This window comes from Bos indicus x Bos taurus, chromosome 5 (assembly GCF_003369695.1).
Source record: "Bos indicus x Bos taurus breed Angus x Brahman F1 hybrid chromosome 5, Bos_hybrid_MaternalHap_v2.0, whole genome shotgun sequence".
Lineage (NCBI taxonomy): Eukaryota > Metazoa > Chordata > Mammalia > Artiodactyla > Bovidae > Bos > Bos indicus x Bos taurus.
This window is the reverse complement of record NC_040080.1, coordinates 96,231,432-96,256,091: the sequence shown is the minus strand read 5'-3', so window position 1 is coordinate 96,256,091 and position 24,660 is coordinate 96,231,432. Positions and strand designations below refer to the sequence as shown.

At 42.8% G+C, this 24,660-nt stretch overlaps 1 protein-coding gene across 3 annotated transcripts in view; it reads left to right on the top strand.

The window, feature by feature from the left end:
- Nucleotides 1-24,660, top strand: part of PLXNC1 (plexin C1) — a 153,280-nt gene that overhangs the window by 78,689 nt on the left and 49,931 nt on the right. For all 3 annotated transcript variants that reach the window (XM_027543151.1, XM_027543152.1, XM_027543150.1), the window contains 8 exons: nucleotides 8,666-8,805; nucleotides 11,906-12,085; nucleotides 14,492-14,576; nucleotides 17,962-18,165; nucleotides 18,282-18,467; nucleotides 20,633-20,735; nucleotides 24,088-24,189; nucleotides 24,492-24,595. In XM_027543151.1, coding sequence (XP_027398952.1) covers nucleotides 8,666-8,805; nucleotides 11,906-12,085; nucleotides 14,492-14,576; nucleotides 17,962-18,165; nucleotides 18,282-18,467; nucleotides 20,633-20,735; nucleotides 24,088-24,189; nucleotides 24,492-24,595 — 1,104 coding nt within the window. The remainder of the gene's footprint in view (nucleotides 1-8,665; nucleotides 8,806-11,905; nucleotides 12,086-14,491; nucleotides 14,577-17,961; nucleotides 18,166-18,281; nucleotides 18,468-20,632; nucleotides 20,736-24,087; nucleotides 24,190-24,491; nucleotides 24,596-24,660) is intronic.

Below are 24,660 nucleotides of genomic sequence, written 5' to 3'. Positions count from 1 at the left end.
AGCCTTTTTACATTCCCACCAACAGCATTTCGGTGTTGCAAGTTCTCCACATTCTTGCCAACACTTTTTGTTTTAACAGTAACCATCTTAATTTGGTATAAGGTGGTATTTCACTGTGATTTTGATTTGCATTTGCCTACTGTTTAGTGACATTGAACCTCTTTTTGTGTGCTTGTGGGCCATTTGTGTGCTTCTTTGGAGAAATGTCTATTCAACTGTTCTGTCCATTTTATAGTCAGATTGCTTGTTTTTTTGTTGTGGTTGAATTGTATATATACTTTAGATATCAGCCATGTATCAGATATAAGATTTGCAGATATTTTCTCCTATCCATGGATGGCCATTGCACTCTGTTGATTATATCCTTGGAGGCACAGAGGTTTAAAATTTTGTCCAAGTCTAATTTATTTTTTTAAATATTGTTGTCTGTGCTTTGGGTGTCACATCCAAGATATCATTGGCAAATCCAATGTCATAAAACTCCTATTCTAAGTGTGTTATAGTTTTCATTCTTACAATTAGGTTATTTGATCCATTTTGAGTTAATTTGCATATATGGTATAAAGTATGTGTCCAACTTCATTCTTTTCTGTGGATATTGAGTTTCCCAAGACAACTTGTTGAAAAAACTGTCCTTTCCCCCATTAAATGTGCTTTGCACCCTTACCAAAAAATCATGTGACTGTATATGCAAGGGTTTACTTCTGGGCTGTATATCCTATTCTGTTGGTCTATAGGTCTGTCTGTATACCCATAAAATACTGTTTTGTAATAAGTTTTGAAATCAGAAAGTGTGGCTTCTGAGATTTTGTTCTTCTGTTTTTGTGATCGTTTTGAAAGCAAACATTTTATTCTGAGATAATGTAGATTTGCATGGAGTTGTGGGAAAATAATACAGAGAGACCTCATAAAACCTATACCCAGTTTCTCCCAGTAGTAACATCTTGACAAACAATAGCACAATATCACAACTAGGATTTGACAATGACATCTGTCAAAGATACAGTCAAGATACAGATCAACTCTCTCACCTCAAGTCTCCCCCATATTGCCTGTCTGTGGTCATACCCGCTTCTTCCTCCCCTCCCACTTGTCTATTTCTGACCTCTGGCTACCACTAATGTGTTCTTCATTCTGTAATTTTATTATTTCAAAGATTTTATATAAATGGAATCATCCAGAGGTACCCTTTGTGAATTGGTCTTTTTAACCCAACATGATTCTCTGGCAATTCATCCGCATTCTTTTATGCATCAATAATGTGTCCCTTTCTATTGCTAAGTCATGGTTCAGGCAGTGACTTTTTACATTTTTATTTTAAAGAAAAAAATACAGTCACTGCATCCTGGTTTCCTGTATTATGTCTTCTTGACCCTTTTGACATATGTGGTTGAAAGAACTGGGGTCACCAAGGAAATAGGAGAAAGCTGGAAATAAACAAAAGCCCAGACCTGTCTTCAGGGCTTCTCCGTGCATGACCTTTGGCGAAAGACATCTTTTTGATGCTGAAATGTTTTCTTTAAATACATGGGGATTCCCTGGCTGCCCAGGGTTTAGGACTCCGTGCTTGCACTGCAAGGGGTATGGGTTCAACCCCCAACTGGAGAGTTCAGATCTGGCAAGCTGCATGGCATGACCAGAAATGAATGAATGACTCAGTTCAGAATGAACCACTGGGAATGGAGTATTGTCACCGGATGGATTTCTCCTGCTCTGTGATACACTGCTGTCTTTTCCTTATCATGTGGAATGTGTAAATCCAGACTTCCAGTTTGGCCTTCAGGTTGGCTTTGAATGAAGCATGGAACACTCTTCCTAGCAGAGAAGCCATCAAAGGCTTTCTTTCAGTGCATCTTCCACGTCACATACATACTGAGTGCTTCCTACGTGCCAGGCATGGGGACATGAGATATGAATGCATGGTACACAGTCTTGGGTGTCCTAATGCTGAGCTTGGATTGAAGATCCCTACAGGTGTTGATTGTGCCTGAATATATACCAATACACAGAGCTCCATGGATACCATGAGGAGGATACACATGAATCAGGAACATCTCTTGTCGTCAGTCTTAAGAATCTTATGTGTACATAAGCACAGAAATAAGAATAAAGGATAGAAAATAGTAACCTAGGAAAGGTACCAGGAAGTACACAAACCCTGAGAGCCTCTCTGTGCCCGGGGCCTTGTCTTAGTCATTCCTGATTATTTAAGCCCAGGGCCTGGCAGTTAAAAACACTTCATCAGTGTGGTTGGTTAAGTCTTTGATTGATGGATGGATGGATTGATGCAAGATGGCATGGAGCCGATAGTTAAGGGAAGAGACACTTGGAGACGGGGTGGGTCTTCTAAGCATAGAGCGCGGGCATTGCAAAAGCCTAGTGCGTCACAGAAAATTCCAGTGCACCCCTTATGGGAGACCCCAAGTGATTTAGTTTGGCTGGAGCAGAAGGATGCAGGAAGTTATGGGACAGGACAAGGTTGAAATGACCCTGGAGCCTGCATCTATAGAGCCTTACATCTTGTTTTTCAGTAGCAGTAGAATGTTCTTCAAGACTTTTTTATTTTAATGCATGAATGAACTCATCTGAGAAGGAAATGGCAAACTACTCCAGTAATCTTGCCTGGAGAATCCCATGGACAGAGGAGCCTGGCAGGCCATACAGTCCATAGCGCCTCAGACAGTCGGACATGACTGAGGCGACTTGGCGTGCGTGCGAGCATGTGGAACTTACAAGAGAGGGCTCCTGGCTGACTCCTATTTGGCTTTGTTGTCTTCATACTGTTCCATGACCCTGTGAGCCATCCCTTGACCACAGCTTAAAAACATGTACTGTCATGGCAGCTCCCCCATGGGAACCAGGAATGGACTTACTGATGTCAAACCAGAAAGAACCCTAGGGGGCTTCATTAGGGGCCGCATCACCGGAATAGGGCAAATAACTTAAAAATCTGTCAATATATTTGCCCTTTGGATGGAAAGTATTTTCAACGGTCAGGGCCAGTCTCTGTCAGAAACAGTTGGCCTTGTCACCCTGCCCTAACCTCTTTTCCTTCCTTTTCTTAATAATCTTATATCTGGGGCCTCCACCTGCCAAGAGAAGAGGTGACTGCTCTGTCTTTCCTGTTCTCAAGGAAAGGTTGTGAAGGTCTGTGATATGAGGTTGTTCTAATATTTGTTATACTTATCACTGCCGGGTAGAAACGCACGGTACAAAGCCACGTCTTCCTGCTCTCGGGAGATTCACATTCCTTCTCTTTCTTGTGAGTTTTCTTCTCTTCCTCCATCACGTGTGATGTGCATTTTAATTCCTCACGGTCAACCCAAATCACCTCATTCAGGGTCCCTGCCTTAAAAAGCAAAGTCAAGTTTAACATGTGCCTTGTTGAGTAGCTTCTGTGGGCCTAGCACTGAGCTGCATGCTGTGGGGTTCACTCTTGTATTCATTCATTTGAAACGTGTTTATTGAACACCTACTGTGTGCTGGGCAGAGAGGCAAAATATGTGCCCTCGTGGAGTTTATGTTAAGAACTTATAATAGTTGGGGATGCATTGTTATGAAGCTTCTTAGTGTGTACGACAGAAAAAGCTATAAGCAGGAATGCCAGAATGTGCAAAATTGACTAGGGGTGGCCCATATTTGTGAAGCCTGGGGTTATATCCTGAGCTCAAAGTGCCTCTTTATTGGAGCTTTACGATGGGCCTGTTTTCTCCACCTGATAGACAAATGTTGGCTTGCACAGGGTCAGTGGGTGGTGAGTGATACACACGAGGTTTGAACCCAGGCAGTCTAGGCCACAGCTTTGACCACTAGTATACACTGCATGGGGCTTCCCTTGTAGCTCAGTTGGTAAAGAATCTGCCTGCAGTACAGGAGTCCACCTGCAATGCAGGAGACCCAGGTTCAATCCCTGGGTTGGGAAGATCCCCTGGAGAAGGAAATGGCAACCCACTCCAGTATTTTTGCCTAGGAATCCCATGGACAGAGGAGCCTGGCGGACTACAGTCCATGGGGTCGCAAGTGTTGCACAGGACTTAGCAACGAAACCACATATACTGCATGACCTCAATGTAGTATCAATGAGAAGAGTCAGTCTGGAAGGGACTTCTCTTGGGTGGCCTGGGCAAGCTGTCAGGAGTGTGCGTTAGTGTTGAAGGCTTGGGATGGGGTGATAGGCTGGAGCATAGTCGAAGAAAAGGAGTTGGACCCAGGCAAGCCTGGCGTCTTCCCCAAGATGGGAAGAGCAGAGAAGGCTTGCGATGGGAAACCGAGGCCCTCAGGAGAGGGAAGCATCAAGCATCTCATATTGAAGTTGAAGCTCAATAGAGGGATGAGTTTTGATTGGTGGGGTTAAATCTGCAAGCAGGGGTCTCTAATGGAATGGAGGTGTTGCCCACCCTGGTCACAGAGTCCTGGGTGCCTCAGCCAGGTCTGAGGAACCACATTCAGAAGGTTCCGTGACCGAGAGTAGCTACCTGATGGACTGGCCTCGGCAGCCTCCCCTTCAAGTCCCCCTCAGGTCAGAGCAGCAAGCCTTGATCTCTCTGCACAAGGCTTTGGTCTGTCACCTGCTCGGAAGTCTCCTGCTCCATCTCAGTTGGAATTCTAACTCTTGATAATTGCTACGACCAAATGGCAGTTGCATCTCAAGCTCCCTAGGACCAGTCCCTTCATGGATGGGTGGGCCATGAAGAAGCATTCAGCTGGGGGCTGAGCATCAGATGGACACGATGTTTTTGTTCCAATTAACGCTCTCATTTTTCTCTGGTGGGACTGTATTTTGGTGTTCTCCCTCTATACCTCACCTCTTTTTACACTTTACCATCTCCACTGCTGATTACCACTCTTCTCAATTTATACATTTCATTAATATATTACTTCCATCCTTTTTGGTCATTAATAAAGATGTTAAATAATTCTGAACCAAATTCTCACCCCTGTAGGGCCCTATAAGACACTTTCCTTTAATTAGTTGTGCTACCTTTCATCTCTTTAATGTCCTTTGGTTTCAGATTTCCAGCTGGTTTTTTTAATCCATGTGACTTTTTATCCAGTCTCGTCTGAACTAATTTCACGAGTGAAAATCTGAGAAACGTTTTCCTGAGTGTTGATTCAGGTCCAGGCCTACAGAGAGCTTTGCTGTATTCAGATTTTTTTTTGGAAACAGATTAATAGAGTACAATTTGGTCTTAATAAATTGAGCCTTCCTAATGTACCTCTTTCTAATATTCTTTTCAATCATAATGGTAGTTTCTCCATTAATGTCATGGTAATTTGCATTGTGTTGATGTCAGGTTTCACAAAAGGTACTCTTCCTGTCAAGAGTAATCCTCTTAGACCTTTCCAGAGATAACTAGTTCTTAGTGGTTGTGCTATTTCCGGTGTCTTATAATGACTTTGTTTTTAAAAAAATAAAATTAAATAACTGGGTATTCTGTAATCACCTAATTAACCAGTTTCTAATGTGCTTTTTTAAAATATCAAATAGGCAGTGATTTAAAGCCAGAGTTCCAAATATTTTATTAAATAATTTAAAATTGTGCAGCCATTTAAAAATAACTCTTAAGTCTTTAAAATGTAACTGACAGGAAGTAAACTGTTCTGAGGTTAATTGTTGGGCAACCCAGGGCTCTAAGGGTTAGAGCCACTGATATTTTGATTTGATAAATGGAAATCCTTGGGCATAGGATGAGGGAGGAATCTCACTCCACAGGGCTGTAAGGAATAATCTCTTTGCATCAAGCTAGATTATGTTTTTAAATTAACCCCTTGTATGTGTCAGCTTATGGGACCTGCTACTTCATTTCAGGTTATGAATGAAGTCTTGATTCAAATACAGAAATAGATCTAGAATACTGAGTGTGTGGCGAGATCATTCTTGGCCTTTTGTATGTACTGGATTTTTAAAGACTATTTATCAGTAAAAATAGCAAGTGTTGTATTTCTAAGAATTGTAGGCATATAGTACAGCCATATAGGCACACTGTCTTTTCTTGTATATCTGTGTTGTTTATTTAATGAGGTCTGCTTGGTAGCACTTTAACTCACTTATTAAAAGAGGTTCTCCAAGCAGACAAAGGACAACTAATCTGACCCTCTTTGCAAGCAGATCTGAAGCATCTGCTTTCACAAAATAGACCAGGGCTAGATTCCATCTTAGAAACCTCTGTCAACAATAAGGTTTTAAAACAAAATCCTTTTGAAAGTAGCAGGACTGTCTCTACTCAGGGGGAAATAAAAAGTTAATCAGGTGACATGGCAGGTCCTCTGATGGTGTTTGTGGAGCTGTTTAAGGAGCAAACTATAACCCTCTTTAGAAAATCTGTTTTAGGCTAGTTAGAAGGCTCTCTTTTTAGCCTCTCCTGAAAGCAAAGAAGTAGCATTTACTTGGCGTGTTTGAAATTTCACTTGAGCAGACATCAACTGTCTAAGTAGAAGAAGTGAGAAGGGCTATCTGCAAAGAAACCCGAGAATCAGAGCCGAGTTGGATATAAATGTGAAGTCTGCATCACATTTATAGGTAGATGAAGGTTTACCTAAAGCCTCTTGCTTCCCAAAGAAGACAGTGGACCCAGTAGAGCAGGAGTCCGCCAGATTTTTTTCTTCAAAAAGTCAGACAGTAAATATTTCAGGCTTTGCAAGCCATGTGATCTCTGTTGCAAAGACTCAGCTCTGCCATTATAGTGCAAACGCAGTGACAGACAATGCATAAATGATGGTGTGGCTGTGTTCCCAAAAAACTGTATTTATGGATGCTGAAATTTGAATTTCATGTGTTTACACATGTCATGGAATATTCTTCTTCTTTTGACTTTTTTTTTTTTCCATAGGCTGCCCAAGAACGAGCAGTGGACTGAATTTAAACTTGCTCAGGCAAATCTAGGAATTTGCTTTTTCCTGATCTAGTGCACCCAGAGGTCCTGTGTCCCCCACAGTACCTCGTGCCATCCCAGGGATCCTGTAGGTGTTTAACAAATACCTGTTCACTTAGCTGGCATCCTGTCAGAGCAAAGAGTAAGCCTTTTGGTATACAACACACACTTGACATTTGCGAGGGATTTATTTCCACGTCTTTGCTAATCCCCCCATTCCAAGTACCACTCTTGCAGATAATTTCCCCCATAAAATGCAGTCAACTCTAACAGAATAATTAAAGTGACCCTCTCAGGCCCTCTGTGATTCTATAAATACAGGACTGAAGTCCTTTACTAAGTGATTAAAATAAATTCTGCCACTGAAATCAATTCCCTGTCACATTACATCATTGCTGTGATGACATTAACAATGAATTTACCTCAATCTGGAAAATCAATCCACGGTGATCATGAGCGATGGTGACTGTTCCACCATATAGCACCTGTGTTTGTCAAGGAGCAGAATGATAAAATATCCTTTCAGCAGGGTGGGCAGCGCGGCAAGGCCATCCTGATGAGCATCATACACACGAAGGAGCAGTGGATACTGGGGTGCTCGAAGAAGCAGGTGGCAGGCAGGTGCTGGACATGAGCTCCCCCAGGGTCTTAAGTGGCTTCCTCCTAGACTTGATCCTCTAAGTGGATACACTCGGTATTTATGACTTAGCCAAACTCCACATGATTAAGCATCTGTGGACCTGGGGGTCATTTTCTAACACTAGGAGTGTGAGTATGAAAATTCACTCATACTAAAGATCTGCCGAGCTTTGTATGGGCTAGAATCTTAGAATCTTGCTCTGTTTGGTCCATATTATAGAAAAACATAGACTTACTGGAAATAGTCTACAAAACAACTACTCAATAAGCAAAAAGATAGACAATGGCATCTGTAGAGAAAAATGAAAGAGATCAAGATTGGTTTGTCTTTGAAAGGGAAAATGATTCTTGCTGTCAAATAAAGGGCTTTTTTTTTTTTTTTTTTTTTTAAGGGGAATTTGATTAGATGTTGCAAATAGAGAAGTAAGGTGCATAAATCTACATGATATGGGGCCCCAGTTACTGGGTTATTCCAAGGGAAACTTTCTTGATAGAAAAAAACCTGATAAAGCTTGTAGTGGGTTCCAAGGAGGAGATGGTATCTACAAACGTGGAATAACAATGGGTGGCTCCAGGAGTTTAGGCATCCAACTACTTGATATTAGGTGACTCAACTGGTTGGTTTCTTGAGGTTTTTTTTTTTTTCCCTGCAGTATACTCCTTGAGTCAAATAGCCTACTGAAACTAACAAACAAAAAATAGGAACTGCTTTCTTGGGAATTTAAGTTATCCTGGATGACATTTATTCCAACTTGATGATGCATCTGTTGTTGACTTACAGTCAGTGGACGCCTCATCTTTTACTTCATTTTGTTACGTTGTGAGCCTCCAGAGGCTGTGAGGCAGTAAGCATGTTTGAGAACTCTAGTGATATCTCACTCTTCAGACAGAATATCAGACCCTTCAACTGTATTTTCAACTGTCTTGTGAGACAAAGACTAATTGCTTTGACCTCATGCTGTTGCATGTTGAGAGACGTGAATCTGCAGCAGTCCTCTTTGAATACATTGATTTCATTAAACACTGTCGGCTTGTGTTTGCAAAATGTTGTAATTTCCCAGTGATTTCTTCGAACGGCAGTGCATAAACAGATTTTTTGGAACAATGCCATTTCTTAGCTTTGATCTTGTGTTTTAATCTTTTCTTTCCAATAGGTCTTCTCTGTTACGTCCATTGAGCCACAGAAAATATCGACCTTAGGGAAAAGTAATGTGACCGTCACGGGAGCAAACTTTACCGAGGCATCGAACATCACAATGATCCTGAAAGGAACCAGTACTTGTGATAAGGATGTGTGAGTTGAAATATTAGTGATTTATTCTTGGTAACATACTGAAAAGCTAAAGCTTATACCAAAGGAATAGCATTGAGATTATAATCTTTTTATGATTAATTTCTTTCCATGTGCCAATGTGAGCCACTTACTCTGTATATTTGATATAACATGATTTCAAGAAGTAAAATCATTTAAGCACCACATTGAAGTTAATTGTGAGAGAATCTGTGCTATGTAACCCCCAACACCTCAAAATACAATAATTCCAGGACGTTGGGTATTGGGATCTTGATTTGTTTTCATGAACAAAATCAAGTAAGTTGAGGAACAGACATCATTTTGAAGATGATCACTTAGAAAAATAGTTGAGTACCTTAGAATTTGATGGGAAAATAGGGCCACTCTTCCAATGTATTACTGAAAGTTGAGAGGACAAATTTTCTGATCCATTTTATTCTTTTGTTGCATTCTCTGTATTGCAACTTAGCATGCATGCATGCATTGGAGAAGGGAATGGCAACCCGCTCCAGTGTTCTTGCCTGGAGAATCCCACAGAGGAGCCTGGTGGGCTGCCATCTATGGGGTCGCACAGAGTCGGACACGACTGCAGCGACTTAGCAGCAGCAGCAGCTGTACTGGAATGGTTTCAGGCTCAAATAATAACTAAATGAAACATCTATTAGTGTGAAAAAGAAGAAAACACCCCAACACAGATGACTTCTTTTCCCTAACACATTCTTTCAATGAAACTTTGAGAGAAGAAAATCTCGGTATTTTACTAACACTCTTGTGTAAATGTTACTCTCCAAAATGAGATAAAGTAACAATAACATAATAAATCATTTGAGTTTTCTGCTTGTTACTGTTTAGAGGTGTTGGCCAATTTAAAGTAGAAAGATGTTGCCATCTACATGATGTAGAGTAGTGAGTTTGTTCTCACCATGGAAATGTGTCAAAGACAATCCACTGAAGCATGGTGTTTTGGTTCTTAACTACTAAAACAGATTTGTACAGCATTTTAATTTGCCACATTTATATACTGAATTCTTTGTTTTAATTCATTTGCTGCATCTAACCGTCATCCCCTTCCCCTCCTAGCAGTAAATTTGGGATGTCTGTCATTTTGATGGAGAAAGCTACTCCTTGGATGCTCTTCTCTGTTCTGCTATTTACCAGAATTATCCAGCACTCATTAGTGGCTGTATCTATGCGACATAGGTATTTTTGTATCGTTTATCCTGGCTAAATACCTCGCTGCAAAAATCTTTCATTTTGTGTAGTGAAGTTAGACACCTGTGTGTTCACTGAAAGGCAGTCAGCTTCACTGGAAAATAAGGCGTTTTTTAGAGCATTACCCTGTTTCTGACTCTTTATGCTCTCATTTCAATTCCGAGTGTGTCTTGAGATACTGCAGTTATTAAATTAAATGACTAAGAGAGACCTTTCTGCATGTAGCATTTCAGTAACCACATCTGTGTAGTGAACCCAAGTTCACGAGCAGTAAACATAATACCCAGTTAATTCTGTATCAGAGTTCATGCCATAATCCTAACCTCTCTTAATACTGCATTTTTAAAATACCTAATTATTCCAAGGAGAAAAATATAAGAATAGTAATGGAATGATCCATATTTCTGCCTCTCTCATTCCAAAATTGATAAACAAGTTTGAATTTTAATGATCAGCCAGTTTACAATGAGTTTCCTAGAGCTTTGCTCTGAATATAAAATCTTAGAATGTAAATTTGAGGAAGTGTCAGTACAGACTGGCTCAAATGTTTCTGAATTTGCCTTGTTGTTAGAATGAATCTGTTATTACTGCTTAAAGGCTGTGGGCATTACCATCGATAATCATGTACAAAGCCTTTAAGTAATAATAGTAGATTCTCATGTGGTATAATTATACTGAGCGTTATTCAGACACAACCCCGTCTTCATGACTTGTGCTTTAGAGGCTCATTGTAGATGTGATATACAGAGGAAGCTGCAGAGGGAATGCTGTAGAAGGCTTTGCTTTGACTTCCAAAGGGTGTTGAGGGCATGCCCTGCAGATTTCAAGAGCACCCAGGACAGTCCCAGCTAAATTCCTGTCTGGAGATCGTCAGGAGCTCTGATGCTGGTTTATTCCAAGGCCCCTGGGCTCCTGGCATGGACTTTAGTGTTGAACTCTTTGTTCTTTGAATGGCAGAATCCATCTCTGCCCAGGGTTGGGTTCTACCACACCTTCCCTGCAAGCGCTTGATTGATTTTCAAGTCTTTCACTGTGGAAATTTCCAATCGTACACAACAGAGAACCTCTTCATATCCTCCAACTTCCAAAGTCAACGTTTTACCAATCTTATTTCATTTATCTCCTCCACATTTTTGAGAGTGATGGGAAGATGGAGGCTAGAGTTTTTAAGAGTATATCCTAGGATATCGCACCATATCCTTTGACTCATGACTACTTCAGTATGTATGTGTAACAGATAAGGATGGTGCCATTAGCACACTCAAAACGAATAGCAATTCCTTGATAAACTTTGATACCCAGTCCACTTTGAACTTCCTATTATATTAGGGCTTTTCAAAGGCTGCTGCTGCTGCTGCTAAGTTGCTTGTCGTGTCCGACTCTGTGCGACCCCCTAGACAGCAGCCCACCAGGCTCCCCCATCCCTGGGATTCTCCAGGCAAGAACACTGGAGTGGGTTGCCATTTCCTTCTCCAATGCACGAAAGTGAAAAGTGAAAGTGAAGTCGCTCAGTCATGTCCGACTCTTAGCGACCCCATGGACTATAGCCCCCCAGGCTCCTCTGCCCATGGGATTTTCCAGGCAAGAGTACTGGAGTGGGGTGCCATTGCCGTCTCCATTTTTAAAGGCAGTGGTTGCATTTCCTTCTCTCCCCACTTCTAAGGGAAATGTAAATAAAAACATAAAAATGCACAAAAGAGAAAGGAATGCAGCCCCAGATAATGCCCATGCTGGGTAAGTGGGCCCTGATTAATCAGTAGCTGCTCGCGGCTGTTCTGATGGTTTGGGGGCTGTTGTAGTTCAAATGAAGTTCATATCCTGTCTCCTTAGGTAATCACGTCTGCTAGCTATCTGAGTCACCAAAGAGCTCTCTTCTACCCCTTTATAGGATACAGGTTAGCCACGTGGTAAATGCCACCCATATGCAATTCTCTCTTCCGTCGAGCCGAAAAGAAATGAAGGATGTGTGTATCCAGTTCGATGGTGGGAACTGTGCTTCGGTGGGACCCTTGTCTTACGTTGCTCTGCCCCACTGCTCCCTCATATATCCTGCTACCACCTGGATCAGGTACTTTCTAGAGTGTATTTTTCTCTTGTTGTGGTTAACAAGGCCATATGTATAAAGATCATGGGTTTCACTCAAATAAATATAGAAATAATTGTCATAATTTTCACAAACTTCCTCTTTAGGATTTATTCTTAGAAAATAAAGCCATACCTGAGAGGTAGGTAGTCTCCCATCATCACAGTAAATGCTGTGAGTACATCTTGTTTTATTCTTAGCTGTGGCTGCCAGGAAACTCACAGCTGAAATGTTTGTTGAAATTCTGGTTTCTCTTCAGATTATGTTTGTGTTTCTCAATGTCTATTCAACTGTAACTAAGCCTGGGTTTCTGATACAAATACTTAATCCTCTTCACTACATTTCACTCCTGCATATGCCCCAAAGCTTCTTCCTTCTTATAGCCTTCATTTTATAACCTTTAGAGTAAGCTCTTTTGAACAATTTCAAGAAATATTGGGAACTATCTAAATGAGAAGCAGTGTCTACATTTCAAAGATACTCTCTATGTGAGAAATGGAAATTCCAAAGAAACTCTTGCAGATGACTCTGTTACATTAAGAAAAAAAAATTCTCCCCCTAGTTGAATTTAAATTCACATTAAAATTTTGGAATATAAACCTAAAGATAGTTTCTCCATCTAACACAGCATGAAACTAACTTTCAAAGTACTGTCTAGGTAAAACTACAGATGAAGCTTTGTTTAAAAAAAAAAAAAAGGAAAGGAAAATGAAAAAAAATCACTTGTAATATTCTCATTTAAGATGAAGTGAGAGGTGGATATATTAGGCTGCTAGGGCCGCCATAACAAAGTACCACAGACTGGACTGCTTAAATGACAGAAATGTATTTAATCAATGTTCTGGAAGCTATGAGTCCAAGATCAAGGTGCTGTCAGGGTTGATTTATCCTGCAGCCTCTTTCCTGGGCTTGCGGAGGGCCATCCTCTCCCTGTGTCTTCACAGTGGTCTTCCCTCTGTGCCTGTCTGTGTTATAATCTCCTTTCTTTCTTTTTTTTAATAAGGACACCTGTCATATTGGATTGGGACCCACTCTAATGACCTCAGTTAACCTTAATTCCCTCTTTCAGGGTCCTATCTCCAGAGACATTCATGTGCTGAGGTCCTGGAGGTTGGGACTCCAGTTCCACTCCTAACAGCAGCATGAGGAAAGCTGACATTTCCAAACCAAGGCTCTAGCATGGTTCTCCCAGCCGTGGGTCTCAGTCCTTCCTATAAATAGGAGCAAACGGTGATGCAACACTCCCCATATGCCAGGGTGTCAGGTCTTCTGACTCAGGAAATCCTCACAAGACCACGGGGTCCCCTATGCATAACCCTTTCTGCCAATGAGGAAACTGGGGTGTGGAGCGTTCAGACAGCTTGCCCAGGCTCCCGGGCAGCCTGGCCCAGGCTTGCTGTGCTCGGTGCTTTGTTGTAAGATAGGAGGTTTCCTAATGTCTCATCACCTGTGACAGTCTGAGCCACTGTCTCTCAGTTACTCCTGGGCAAGAACACGGCTCTGCAGTCTGGCCATTGGCAGACCACACTTGGCCTGGTTTTCTAGTAATGGTGACAGGCTGGCGTGAGGCCAGCTTGGCCTTCCCCCTGGTGGCTGGAAGGTTCAGGGCTTAACACCTTCCCTCTGCCCTACACAAATCGGCCTTCTCATGTCCATTTCCTGGTCTTGTCATCATGGGCTCAGCTGGCCGACGGAGCTGACCTGTTCAGGCTCCTGTCCCTTGGAATGAGTGTCTAGTGACCTAAGTGAACAGGGGTGTGAGGGCCGCCAGAGCTGTGGACAGCTGTTTATTTCACATCTAATGGCCATTTTGCTGAAATGCAATTATGTGCTAAGAATATGTGAAATCATTTGGCTTAGTTTTGGAGAGCTAGGACATAGTTGTTATTTATATGATTTACCAAATAGGAATTTAGATTTGTAATGTCATTTATAATTTTACCTTGTCCAAAGTACTCCCTGTCTCCCTACATAAAATGTAATTGGTAGGTTGGGAGTTTGATTTTGAAAATTGTTAGACTGAAGAGTCTTTCTATAGATTAAACAGCAATCAAACAAAATTCTGTTTAGTGAAACCTTTTCAAGGTGCAGCTGATGATCTAATTATATGGGTAACATGATACAATAAAATTCAGAATTCTAGAAAAGAATCTGGGCATTTTCCTAGAATTAAAACAGGATCCAACCTGAATTTTTACATTTATGTTTCTTAAAAAACTATGATCTGTGGCCAGTATCATGAAAAGACATAAAAATGTCATGCATTGGAAATTAAAATTTATTAATTTGCTCTCAAACATAACTGAGTAAATTATGAATAAATGATGGTTTTATTCACAAATGCAAAATGCCTGTGTATGTATCTGTGAAACTCCTATTTTTTTCTTGCAGTGGTGGTCAAAATATAACCATCATGGGCCGAAATTTTGATGTAATTGACAACTTAATCTTTTCTCAGGAGGTAAAAGAAAAAAATGTAAGTCTTCAGCTGCTTTGTAATAATAGTTACAATATTTGTAATAATAGTTATAGTGAATAATCTTCAAGGATGATTTTTGTTTTCATCACACTAAAATATTTGTTCTTGTTCAGTCACTCAGTCATATTTGACTCTCTGTGACCCCATGGACTGCAGCATTCCGGGCTTCCCTGTCCTTCGCTGTCTCCTGGAGTTTGCTCCAACTCATGTCCGTTGAGTCAGTGACACGTTGAGGATACTTTTGGTTTCTGTGCTTTTGTCCTGTTATAAGGTTTTACGTGTTGCATGATATTACCATCTGTGCTATAATGGAAATAATGAGACCTCAGACTTGGCGTCGCGAGTTGTGGCGCAGAGGGGAGAGGAGTGAGCTTGGCGTGGCAAGAGCTGCCGCCTTCTCCCTGTGTGATTGCGGCGAGTTCTATTAATGAGGCTGCGCTTATGAACACGTGTGAACATGCCTTCTGAGTGGCTGAGGTGTGAGGTACAGATGAGTGTTTCTGGGACGAGTAGGTGGCGGTGGTTCCACTGCACTTAGCGTGCTGTTTTTCAGAGATGCAGTGACCTGCTAAGCTCCCAGAAAGCCTGTCACGTGCCTCTCCTCTCGCCCGGTCTCTTTGAACTGATTTGCGACCTTCCTTCTGACCTCACCACCTCTTGCCCTTCACTCCCCACCCAGGGGTCTGGCCCCATCCCCTCTCAGTTCTTGCCCCATCACAAGTCACACACGGGCCTTGTCATGGGAATTGATGGATTTCAGAAGCAGGCTGGGGCCGCTGAGTGTACATATCAGCTCTTCTCGAATGCTCTCCTCATTCTCTGTTCCTCTTTCTGTTCTTCCTTCATGAGAGATGTGATAACAGCCTCTCGGAGGCCCAGTCAGACCACTTCCTGGCAAAACTGACAGGCATGCGAGTGGCCGCAAACCTGGCCTCTGCCTGGGGCCAGTGTGGCTTCTGGCCTAGATCCAGGAGGCCTTCCTAAGCCCTCCCAGAGCCTTGTCAGGATGCACATCCACGTCCTGATACCCTTCAGAGTCAGCTCCAAGCCTCACGTTGTATCTGACTCTAGGTCACATCTCCGTGACGTCAACACCTCTTGTTGAGTGGTTCGTATAGGTTGACCTCTGACCAGAGGCCTTGCTTGCGTTTGTAAGTGAACTTGCTCTCCCTCCCACTGCTGTCCCTGAATCAAGTAGAATTCATTGAGTACCTGCTGTGGGCAAAACATTTTCCCAGGCCCAGGGGACAAAAGAAATGAGAGAGTCATTGCCGTCATGGCAGGAGATGGCTAATTGACTGGGATGGGAAGCTGAGAGCGCAGGGTATCCTTAAGTTCTAGGTCTGCTGACTCTCTTCTGGCTCAGACACCCAACTGTGTGTTGCTAAAGGAAAGGGTGATTAAAACTGGGCAGATTTCAGTAGGTCTGTGGTGTGGAGCAGGATGGTAGGACTTGGGCAGGTGGAAGCAGGAAGGGAATTTCAGGTACGGAGGAGACAAAGCTACTCAGAGGCCCCTGGTGGGAATATCAGTGATATTCCAGCTCTGCTGGAACCAAGAGGATGGGCTGGGAATGAACCAGAGGGATGGCTGGAAAACCACATTGGGCCATAAGAAAGGATCAGACTCAAAATGTTGCCCTTAGTTCTGTAGGCGATGGGGAGGGATTGAAGATCTTTGAGCACGGAGTGGCGTGAGGTAAGTACCCTTTATGAGGATGAGTTTGGCAATGTTGCATAGGATCATATGTGGAGGAGTAACTGAAAAAGAGCCTGGGAGGTCCCTGAGGATGCTCGTGCAAGTATCCAGGGATGCTCAGGAGATGGTGGAGCTAGAGATGACTAGTCATTTCTCTGGCGTTGTCCTTGGAGGGAGTATGTGAATGACGTCCTCGGAGTGAGGGCAGAGGGAAGGAAGAAAAGAGGGCCTAAGATGGAATCTTACAGAACAGCTTCATTTGAAGGGATGAAAGAAAATAAGGTGGCCAAGAAGTTTCTTCAGAACTGCAGAAAAAGAGTATTTCAGATGACGGGAGCTGGTCACAGGTGTGGAAATCTGGAGAGTTGAGAATAATGAGGTTAGGATGACCCTATCCCCAGTCATCTTCCTGGAAGGTATCTTCAGCAAAAAGCCAGCCGGCTGGGGTTACGGCTGTTGAGAAGGGAGAGGCTGTGGGTTTTGTGGTTTTCTTCATGCTGCCAGAGATGTGAAGGAGAGATTCAGGGCAGTCGTTTGGAAAGGGGCTTAAAGGGGAAGGGAGGTTTTGCTTGTCCATGTCTCAGCGCTTTGCATCTGATTTTCTCACCTGTTGCTTCTTCCTACCCTCTTTTCAAAACTCCAATATTAGACAGCAAATAATAAAGAGGAAAACTCCCCACCTAGCAAATTTCATTTTGTGAGGTTTAGTTGCTCTCCTTTAGAATATTTGTCAACCTCCCCTCTCCCAGCAGCTTTCTCTGCCCATCTCTTTGTACTCCTGAAAATGACAGTATTTATGTTTGCTATTTGTTTTAAAGAAGCTGGTAAAGCTGCTGTTGTTTAGTCACTAAGTTGTGTCTGACTCTTTATGACCCCATGGACTGTGGCCTGCTAGGCCCCTCTGTCCATGGATTTCTCCAGGCAAGAATACTGGAGTGGATTGCCATTTCCTCCTCCAGGGGATCTTCCCCACCCAGGCCCCTCGTCTCCTGCACTGCAGGTGGGTTCTTTACCAATGAGCCACCAGGGAAGCCCAAGTTTGTAAGGCAGGCCATCCTTTCTGCCTTGTTTTCCATCTTCGTGCTCTTTCTTTCATGGGGGCTGCTTTGTCCCTTTTACTTTTGTTTCCCTCTATTTTTTGTCAGGCCTGCAAAGCATTTTCCTCCTTATGGTTAGTGATTTCTGCTAAAGCACAGACATTACCCAACACAGGGAAGCCAGGAGCATGCAGGCCAACAGCTGCCCTTGCTGAGGGACCAGCTCCTCCCTTCCTGCAGTTTCCCAGGACTCAGCCTTGATGCCCTGAAGGACACACAGGCTCGCTGGGGCAAAGCTTTCCCCTTTCTCTCACTGACTTCTTTCCAAGTACCCTTTTCCCCACATTGTATCATCTTCTGCTTTCATTATTACTGATAGTGTTAATAATCTTCTGAGCATTTGTTGAGGGCTTTTTTTGCATGAATGTGTAAGCATCTTCACATGGAGAGTCTCATTTAATTTAGTGAGCCCTCCTCTCGTTTAGAGTGAATTCAACCCCATGAGGTAGGTAGTACTGTTATCCCCATTTTACAGAGAAGAAAACAGAGGCACAAAGGGGTTCAGTTGCCCAGGTCACTTAGCTCTTCAATCCCAGAGCTGAGATTCATTAATGAAGCTGTCAAAATGCTTTTTTCTTCTCCCTCAGGTCTCTGAATATTGTATGGCAAATTACTGCAGATTTTTAGCCCCCAGTTTAAAGAGTTCGAAAGGACCTATAAATGTCACTGTGAAGCTCAGAGTCCAGGAGACCGCCTTGGATTGTGGAAGCTTGCAGTACCTCGATGACCCCAGATTCACAGGGTATCGAGCTGAATCTGAGGTGGACACAGAATTGGAAGTAAAAATTCAAGTATGTCTCTCTCATTCAAGGTGTGGCGGGGGGAATGTGCACCCCTCAACCGAAAAGGTGTGTTATGTTTGTGAGTTTCCACATGTGCCCAGATTTCTTCATCTTTCTCTTCACAGAAAGAAAATGATAACTTCAACATTTCCAAGGAAGACATTGAAATCACTCTCTTCTATGGAAAAAATAAGTCATTAAATTGCAGCTTTGAAAATATTACTAGAAATCAAGATCTTACCACCATCTTTTGCAAAATTAAACACATCACTGCTGCAAACAGCATCGCCACCTCTTCCAAGAAAGTTGACGTAAGTCACCTGACAGACCTACCTGTGGTTTCACCGTATTTGGAGAAATTCTGATAGCTTACGGCAAAGAATGCCGGGTTCCTGATCTCCAAAGAGGAGGAGTTAGCTTCAGGACCAGGGACTCACTTCAGACACTCAGAACTTCGTGTGGCAGAAATTTTGTTACAATGAAAAAGGGCAAGAGAAGGCTTCTGACACAGACATCAGAAGGCAGTGGAGAGTTCCCCACTTGCTAGTCTTTTCAAAGTCTTATGAACTTTTTCAATTAGTTACTAACAATAGAAAGGTCTTACCAGACCCACTCCCACAACATACATCTTAACATAGCAGAATTAGTCAGAAGGTTCCTGTTAAGGAGAAACATGTCCCCCAGCAAGATACATTGTTGTTATATAATCATTAGTACAGAACTTAAGGGAAAACATACACTTGAGTAAGATAAGTTGCTTTGTTGTATAATCATAGCTCTGGGTTTAAAAAAAAGACTAACTTTCTTTAAGAAATAGATTGTTGCCATAACAACTCAGAGCTTAAGGGGGAAAAAAAAGTCTTATGTGACTAAGATGAAGGAATGTAGGGAAAAAAAAGTTTGTCCTTTTCTCCTCCTTAAGGGTCCTAGACCCCTCTTCTCCTTGGGGGCCCTAGACTCCTTATCAGCCTATCTAAGAATTAACTCTCTCAATTCCTTGGCTAAACCAGAAGCCAAGATAGAATCTTTTATGGATCTTTGGGTCTTCACTTCAAGTGAAGATAAACAAAGCTCGTGTCTCAGGCGCAAGCATTATTTCCCCAAAATAGCTTGCAGAAGCCATCCATGTGCCTCTTGGAATGGCAAAGCATTGAGCACACCATTGTTTATAATAATAATGTCTTGATAGCTTTTGTTCTAGCCATAGAACAGTCTTTTGTTCTAGACTGTAGCATCTGCAAGCAGAATCTCTAGACCCCATTGACAAATGAGCTGTCATTCTTTGCCTGAATGCAGAGGTGACATGTCTTAACAATAGAAACCCAGGATGGGGTCTCCCCAGCACCCTCAAAGTGACAGTGGAAGCTAGTGGAGACCAGGTAATCTATGAGTCATGGGCTGCTTCCTCTACTGTGAAGTCATACTCACTGCATTTAATCTTTTCCCAGACATGTTTGAGGGTCCCATCACTTGTATATTTATGTCCCATAATAAAGACACCAGACCATGGGGAAGGGAAACATATTGGAAACCTCCATTTTTAGTGTTCATGCCATATGAGACTCTGCACTCTATGTCCCTCCCAAAATGCTTTATCATCTAGAGTCATAAATAAATGGATAAAGGACAAGAAAAGAGAACATCAGACTGGAAGGCAAAACAAAAAATGTGTTCATGTCCCAGAGGCACCAGTTAATAGCTGTGTGACCATAGATAACTTGGCTCTAACTGAGCCTCCCTTGGTCCATCAGTTGTATGGTAAAGAGGGTCATAATAATTATAAAATGAATAACAACAGCTAAAGCCACAAGTGCTCCCATGTGTCAAGTTAGTTAAAAAGAGCAAAAGCTAGCGTTCTTCATTGTTCATGACTCATTCCTGAATGCCTGTGCTGGGACATAGGGATGAAGCAGAGAAGAAAACAGAACCCCCCCTAAAAAAAAAAAAAGTCCGCCTTTATGGAGCTTAGCTAATGAGGCATGCAGTATAGAAAATAAATGGAAGATGTGTCAGATGGTGGTAACTGATACAGAAAAGTGAAGCGGAAGGTAGGGGACAGTGTTGCAAGGTTCCTGAAGGTGAGCAGCAACGGGCTGCCTCTAAAGACGACTTTTGGGGACTTCCCTCGTGGTCCCAGGTGGCTCTAGTGGTAGAGAACTCGCCTGCCAGTGCAGGAGACATAAGAGACGTGGGTTCGATCCCTGGGTCGGGAAGATCCCCTGGAGGAGGGCATGGCAACTCACTCCAGTATTCTTGCCTGGAGAATCCCACGGACAGAGGAGCCTGGTGGGTTGCCGTTCATAGGGTAGCACAGAGTTGTACACGACTGAAGCGACTTAGCGTGCGTGCACACAGCTAACTTATCAGCTATCCTACCTAGCTTGCCACCTCTTTTTGTATCTTGGAGAAAACCATGTTGGGGGAAAAATGTGTTCCTCGCCTCGACTGGGTCTAATGACACTCTTTGTGCTATTAGGTCAAACTGGGAAACCTGAAGCTCTCTGTCGAACGGGAATCAGTTCTTTCCCCCTGGTATTTTCTGATTGGGCTTCCCATCTTGCTAGTGTTTGTCATTTTTGGTAAGTGCCCTGTTTAATTTTGTCAGAGAAATTATTTCCAGGGGCCTCTCGGCAGGCAGGAAGACTTTCATGCTTTCAGGGGCGTTTGCTTCAGTTGAGTATCAGTGGATGAAAACCCAAATCAAAACTTCGGGAAAGGACTAATAGTTTCACACCGAGGGCTTCCTAAATATTTTTTTTAGGATGCTTCATTAATAAAAGGCTGAATTACAAAGATGATACCTTGGTGTTTGAGAAATATAATCCACTCTGCTTCACTAAACTTGTGAATTATGATGACAGATGTCCCATTTACATGATTTCCTCGGAATTTCTCTGGGATATGGGGCTCCCGGGACTTGATCATCTCATCCTGCCTTCTCACCCTAGTAACACCCACACCCCTGACCCCAGCCCTTCCTTTCTGGCAGAACTGTATCTTGGAATTGTGATCTGTAACGTCTATTAAAATGTTCCCTGGCTCATCCAGGTACAGTGATCCCATGGTGGTTGCTCACTGGATGAACGCCAGCCCACCAAGGTGTCTTGTTTGGCTCAAGGAGCATTTTTAAAACTTTGAAGTCACTGACAACATTTTAAAATGAGATGCTTCACATTCTTTAAAATCACTTGAAAATTGTAAAGATCTGGATCGTTGGATCCTGATGTTTCCATAGCATGGGTTTGCTACAGCTGGGGAGTGGCTCTGCCTGGAGGGAGGGCTTGTGTTCACCACGCTTTTGCCATAGACTTAACCACTCCCTTCCCTGGTGGCTCAGATGGTAAAAAATCCACCTGAAATGCAGGAGACCCAGGTTCAATCCCTGGGTCAGAACGATCCCCTGGAGAAGGGAATGGCCACCCACTCTAGTATTCTTGCCTGGAGAATCTCCATGGACAGAGGAGCCTGGTGGGCTACAACCCACGGAGTTGCAAAGAGTCAGGCATGACTGAGCGACTTCCACTTTTCCACCACTCCCTTACTGCTCCACACAGGCCATCTAACTCATCTGAGGGCCTGGTCCCTGTAGCCATTCAGGTTTTGACCCGTGTTTCTGAGCTGCTTTTCACTTTAAGTCTGTTTCCTCTTGTCCTCCTGGAAAAAAAAAAAAAAAGCTTCTCCAGAGCTATGGAGGCCTTTCAATTTCCTGTCTTAGTACAGGCATCGCCTTTCTGATGGTTTTCTGTTAATAGTTGCTCATCGCGTCCTTCCCTGTACTCACTGTTTCACTCACTCATCCATCCATTCATGCATGTGTTTACCTGAGGTTTGTTGAGCACCTGTTATGTTGCTGATAACTGTGCAAGACTCTGGACCTTGGGATGGTGAGTCCAGTCCTGGGCCTTTCTCTTGGGGAATTCCCGGTCCGGTGAGGAAAAGGTTTATATGTATTGTTAACTAGCCTAATGGAATGAATTCATTCTGTAGAGATCTTGTACTGTTTGTTGATGCTCATGTCAGGTATTTGTTAAGCTCTCCCAAGTTGGCCACCACTAGTATGCATCTAGAATCCAGAATTGGGCCTGATATTTTAATAAGGTCTTGGCTGGTGCTGGCTTTGAATAAGAAGATTACTTGTAAATTCTGAAAGCTGAGCTCAATTTTGAGAAATCCACTGCTGTCAGGCAGCTCTAGATAGAACAGTCTCATCATGGAGTCAGTAAACTTTGTGACCCCCTAGGAAGGTCTGATCTCTTCCTGGGCTCCCTGTGACTCTTCCTTCCTCTCCCTTCACTCTGTTGGTAGAGGCCACTGATGCTATCTAAGGTGAAGAGGGCTCCATTTGACATGTGGCTCCTGATTTCATTGGTGCCTGGAAAGCCCTTTAAAATTCTCCTCCCCTTCTCACCGTGTGTCATTAGCAGCTCCAGCAAGTGTACCCTTCAGTCCATCAATCATATATCGTGAGTGAAAACACGAAACACCCCTGGCCTAGGGCTGCCACCTGCGAAACACCCCCACTGTGGCTTCCCCTGGAGATTTCAGCCAGGAAAAAGCCATGACTGCAGGGAAGTGGCCAGCTAGCTCCCTTTGCAGGCAGTGAGCTGGTGCTGCCTATAGGGTGGTCTGCGGACCAGTGGTCCCAAGTGATGCTCCTGGGAAAAGGGTTCCACAGTCAAGTCAACTTGAGAATCACTGCCTGCTCCACCGTTTCTGGAAGATGCATGATGCATGTTATGATTAAGACTGTTGACTATGAAGGAGTCCAGCGCAGAGCTGTATAGTAAGTCCCTACATACGAACCTTCAAGTTGTGAACTTTCAAAGATGTGAATATGCATGTCAGCCCCTGAATAACGGTTGTTGTACTGTACTGCTGAAAATGTGTTTTTTTTTTTAATTTTGGTTTTTTATGTACATGTTATTTTTGTTGAAAATATTATAAACCTGTTACAGTACAGTACTGTGTTAGTCGGGTACCTAGGCTAACTTCGTTGGACTTACGAACAACGTGCACTTACAAACCCACTATCGGAATGGAACATGATGGCATGCAGGTGGCTTGCTGTATTGAATTTTATTTCCTCCAGCACCATTCACATCTACTGGTAACATGATCCTTTTATCATGAAATTTCTATTAAGGGAAGAAAAAATTTCTAGAATAATCAGGACAGTTGACAGTAGTCAGGACAGTTGTTATTTTTTAAAAAGAAGCTCCAAATGCTTCCTGTGAGTTACTTATTGGAACCCTGTCAATATCATAAGGAGGCAGGCACTTTAACATGAGGCAGCCAGGCACAGAGATGCTAAGGAACTTACCTGGGGTCACGCAGCTAGTTAACAGCAGAGCGGGGACATGAACCAGTGCCGAGCTTGTTCAGTGTGCTGCCTCTACAGCGTAGGTTAGAAGCAGAATGAAGTGGAGAAAGGAGCAATATCCAGATAGGGGGCTTCTCTGTGGACCACTCACTCTGTCACTGCATTTGATCTATGCAAGTTTGGCTCACACAGCTCACTGTGGATCTGTGGGGTTTTTTCTGCATTTAAGGTTCAACTTTATTTCTCCGGGGATGTTTAGAAACATTAAAACAGAACAGAACAATATAAGTGGCCTGTGGCTGTAGGGAGACTTGGCTTGTTTCATTACTTTTCAGCCAGCTGGTATCTTTGGTTACAAGCGAAGGTTATTTGATTTAGTTTTTATTTTGAAGATGAGTAGTTTTTTTTTTTTTTTTAATTTTTCTGTTACATGTGAGCATCTTCCTCTCTAATGTGACCCCTCACTGGGAATTTTTCTTCTGAGAGATTCTGCCTCTTCCATGCTAGTCTTTCTTGCTTTCCCTCTGTTACAAGAACTGTAAAAGTTGGTTCTGTTTTTCCCTTTCTGTGTTTTAACCCGTCAATCTCTTGCTGGATCTCTATCTCTGCAGTGGCCGTGGGGGTGACCAGGCACAAATCGAAGGAGCTGAGCCGCAAACAGAGCCAACAATTGGAGCTCCTCGAGAGCGAGCTCCGGAAAGAGATACGTGATGGTAGGCTCCAAAGTTGTATTTGTAGAAAAACAAGGCTTTTTTATTGTCTTTTTTTTTTTTTTACCCTTAAATGGAACCAGCCACGTTAATGAGAACCATTTGTATGATCGAAGACAACTGAACAGCAGGGTCTAGGCCTGGCTTTGTATTTTATTTCAGTTTCTTCGCAGCCAACCAAGTAATTATCTATTGTTTCTTCTTTAATGAAAAGCAAGGTCATATTCTGTGTTAGACAAAACAGCAGAAGATCTTATCCGTTGTTGGTTGAGTTAAAATATTGCTCTTGGGATTCTGTTTTGCAGGCTTTGCTGAGCTGCAGATGGATAAATTGGATGTGGTTGATAGTTTTGGAACTGTTCCCTTCCTTGACTACAAACATTTTGCTCTGAGAACTTTCTTCCCCGAGGTAAAAGAGCATTGATCATCTTCCTAAGGTTGAGACTTGAATAATAATGAAGGTGCTTGTTGCTG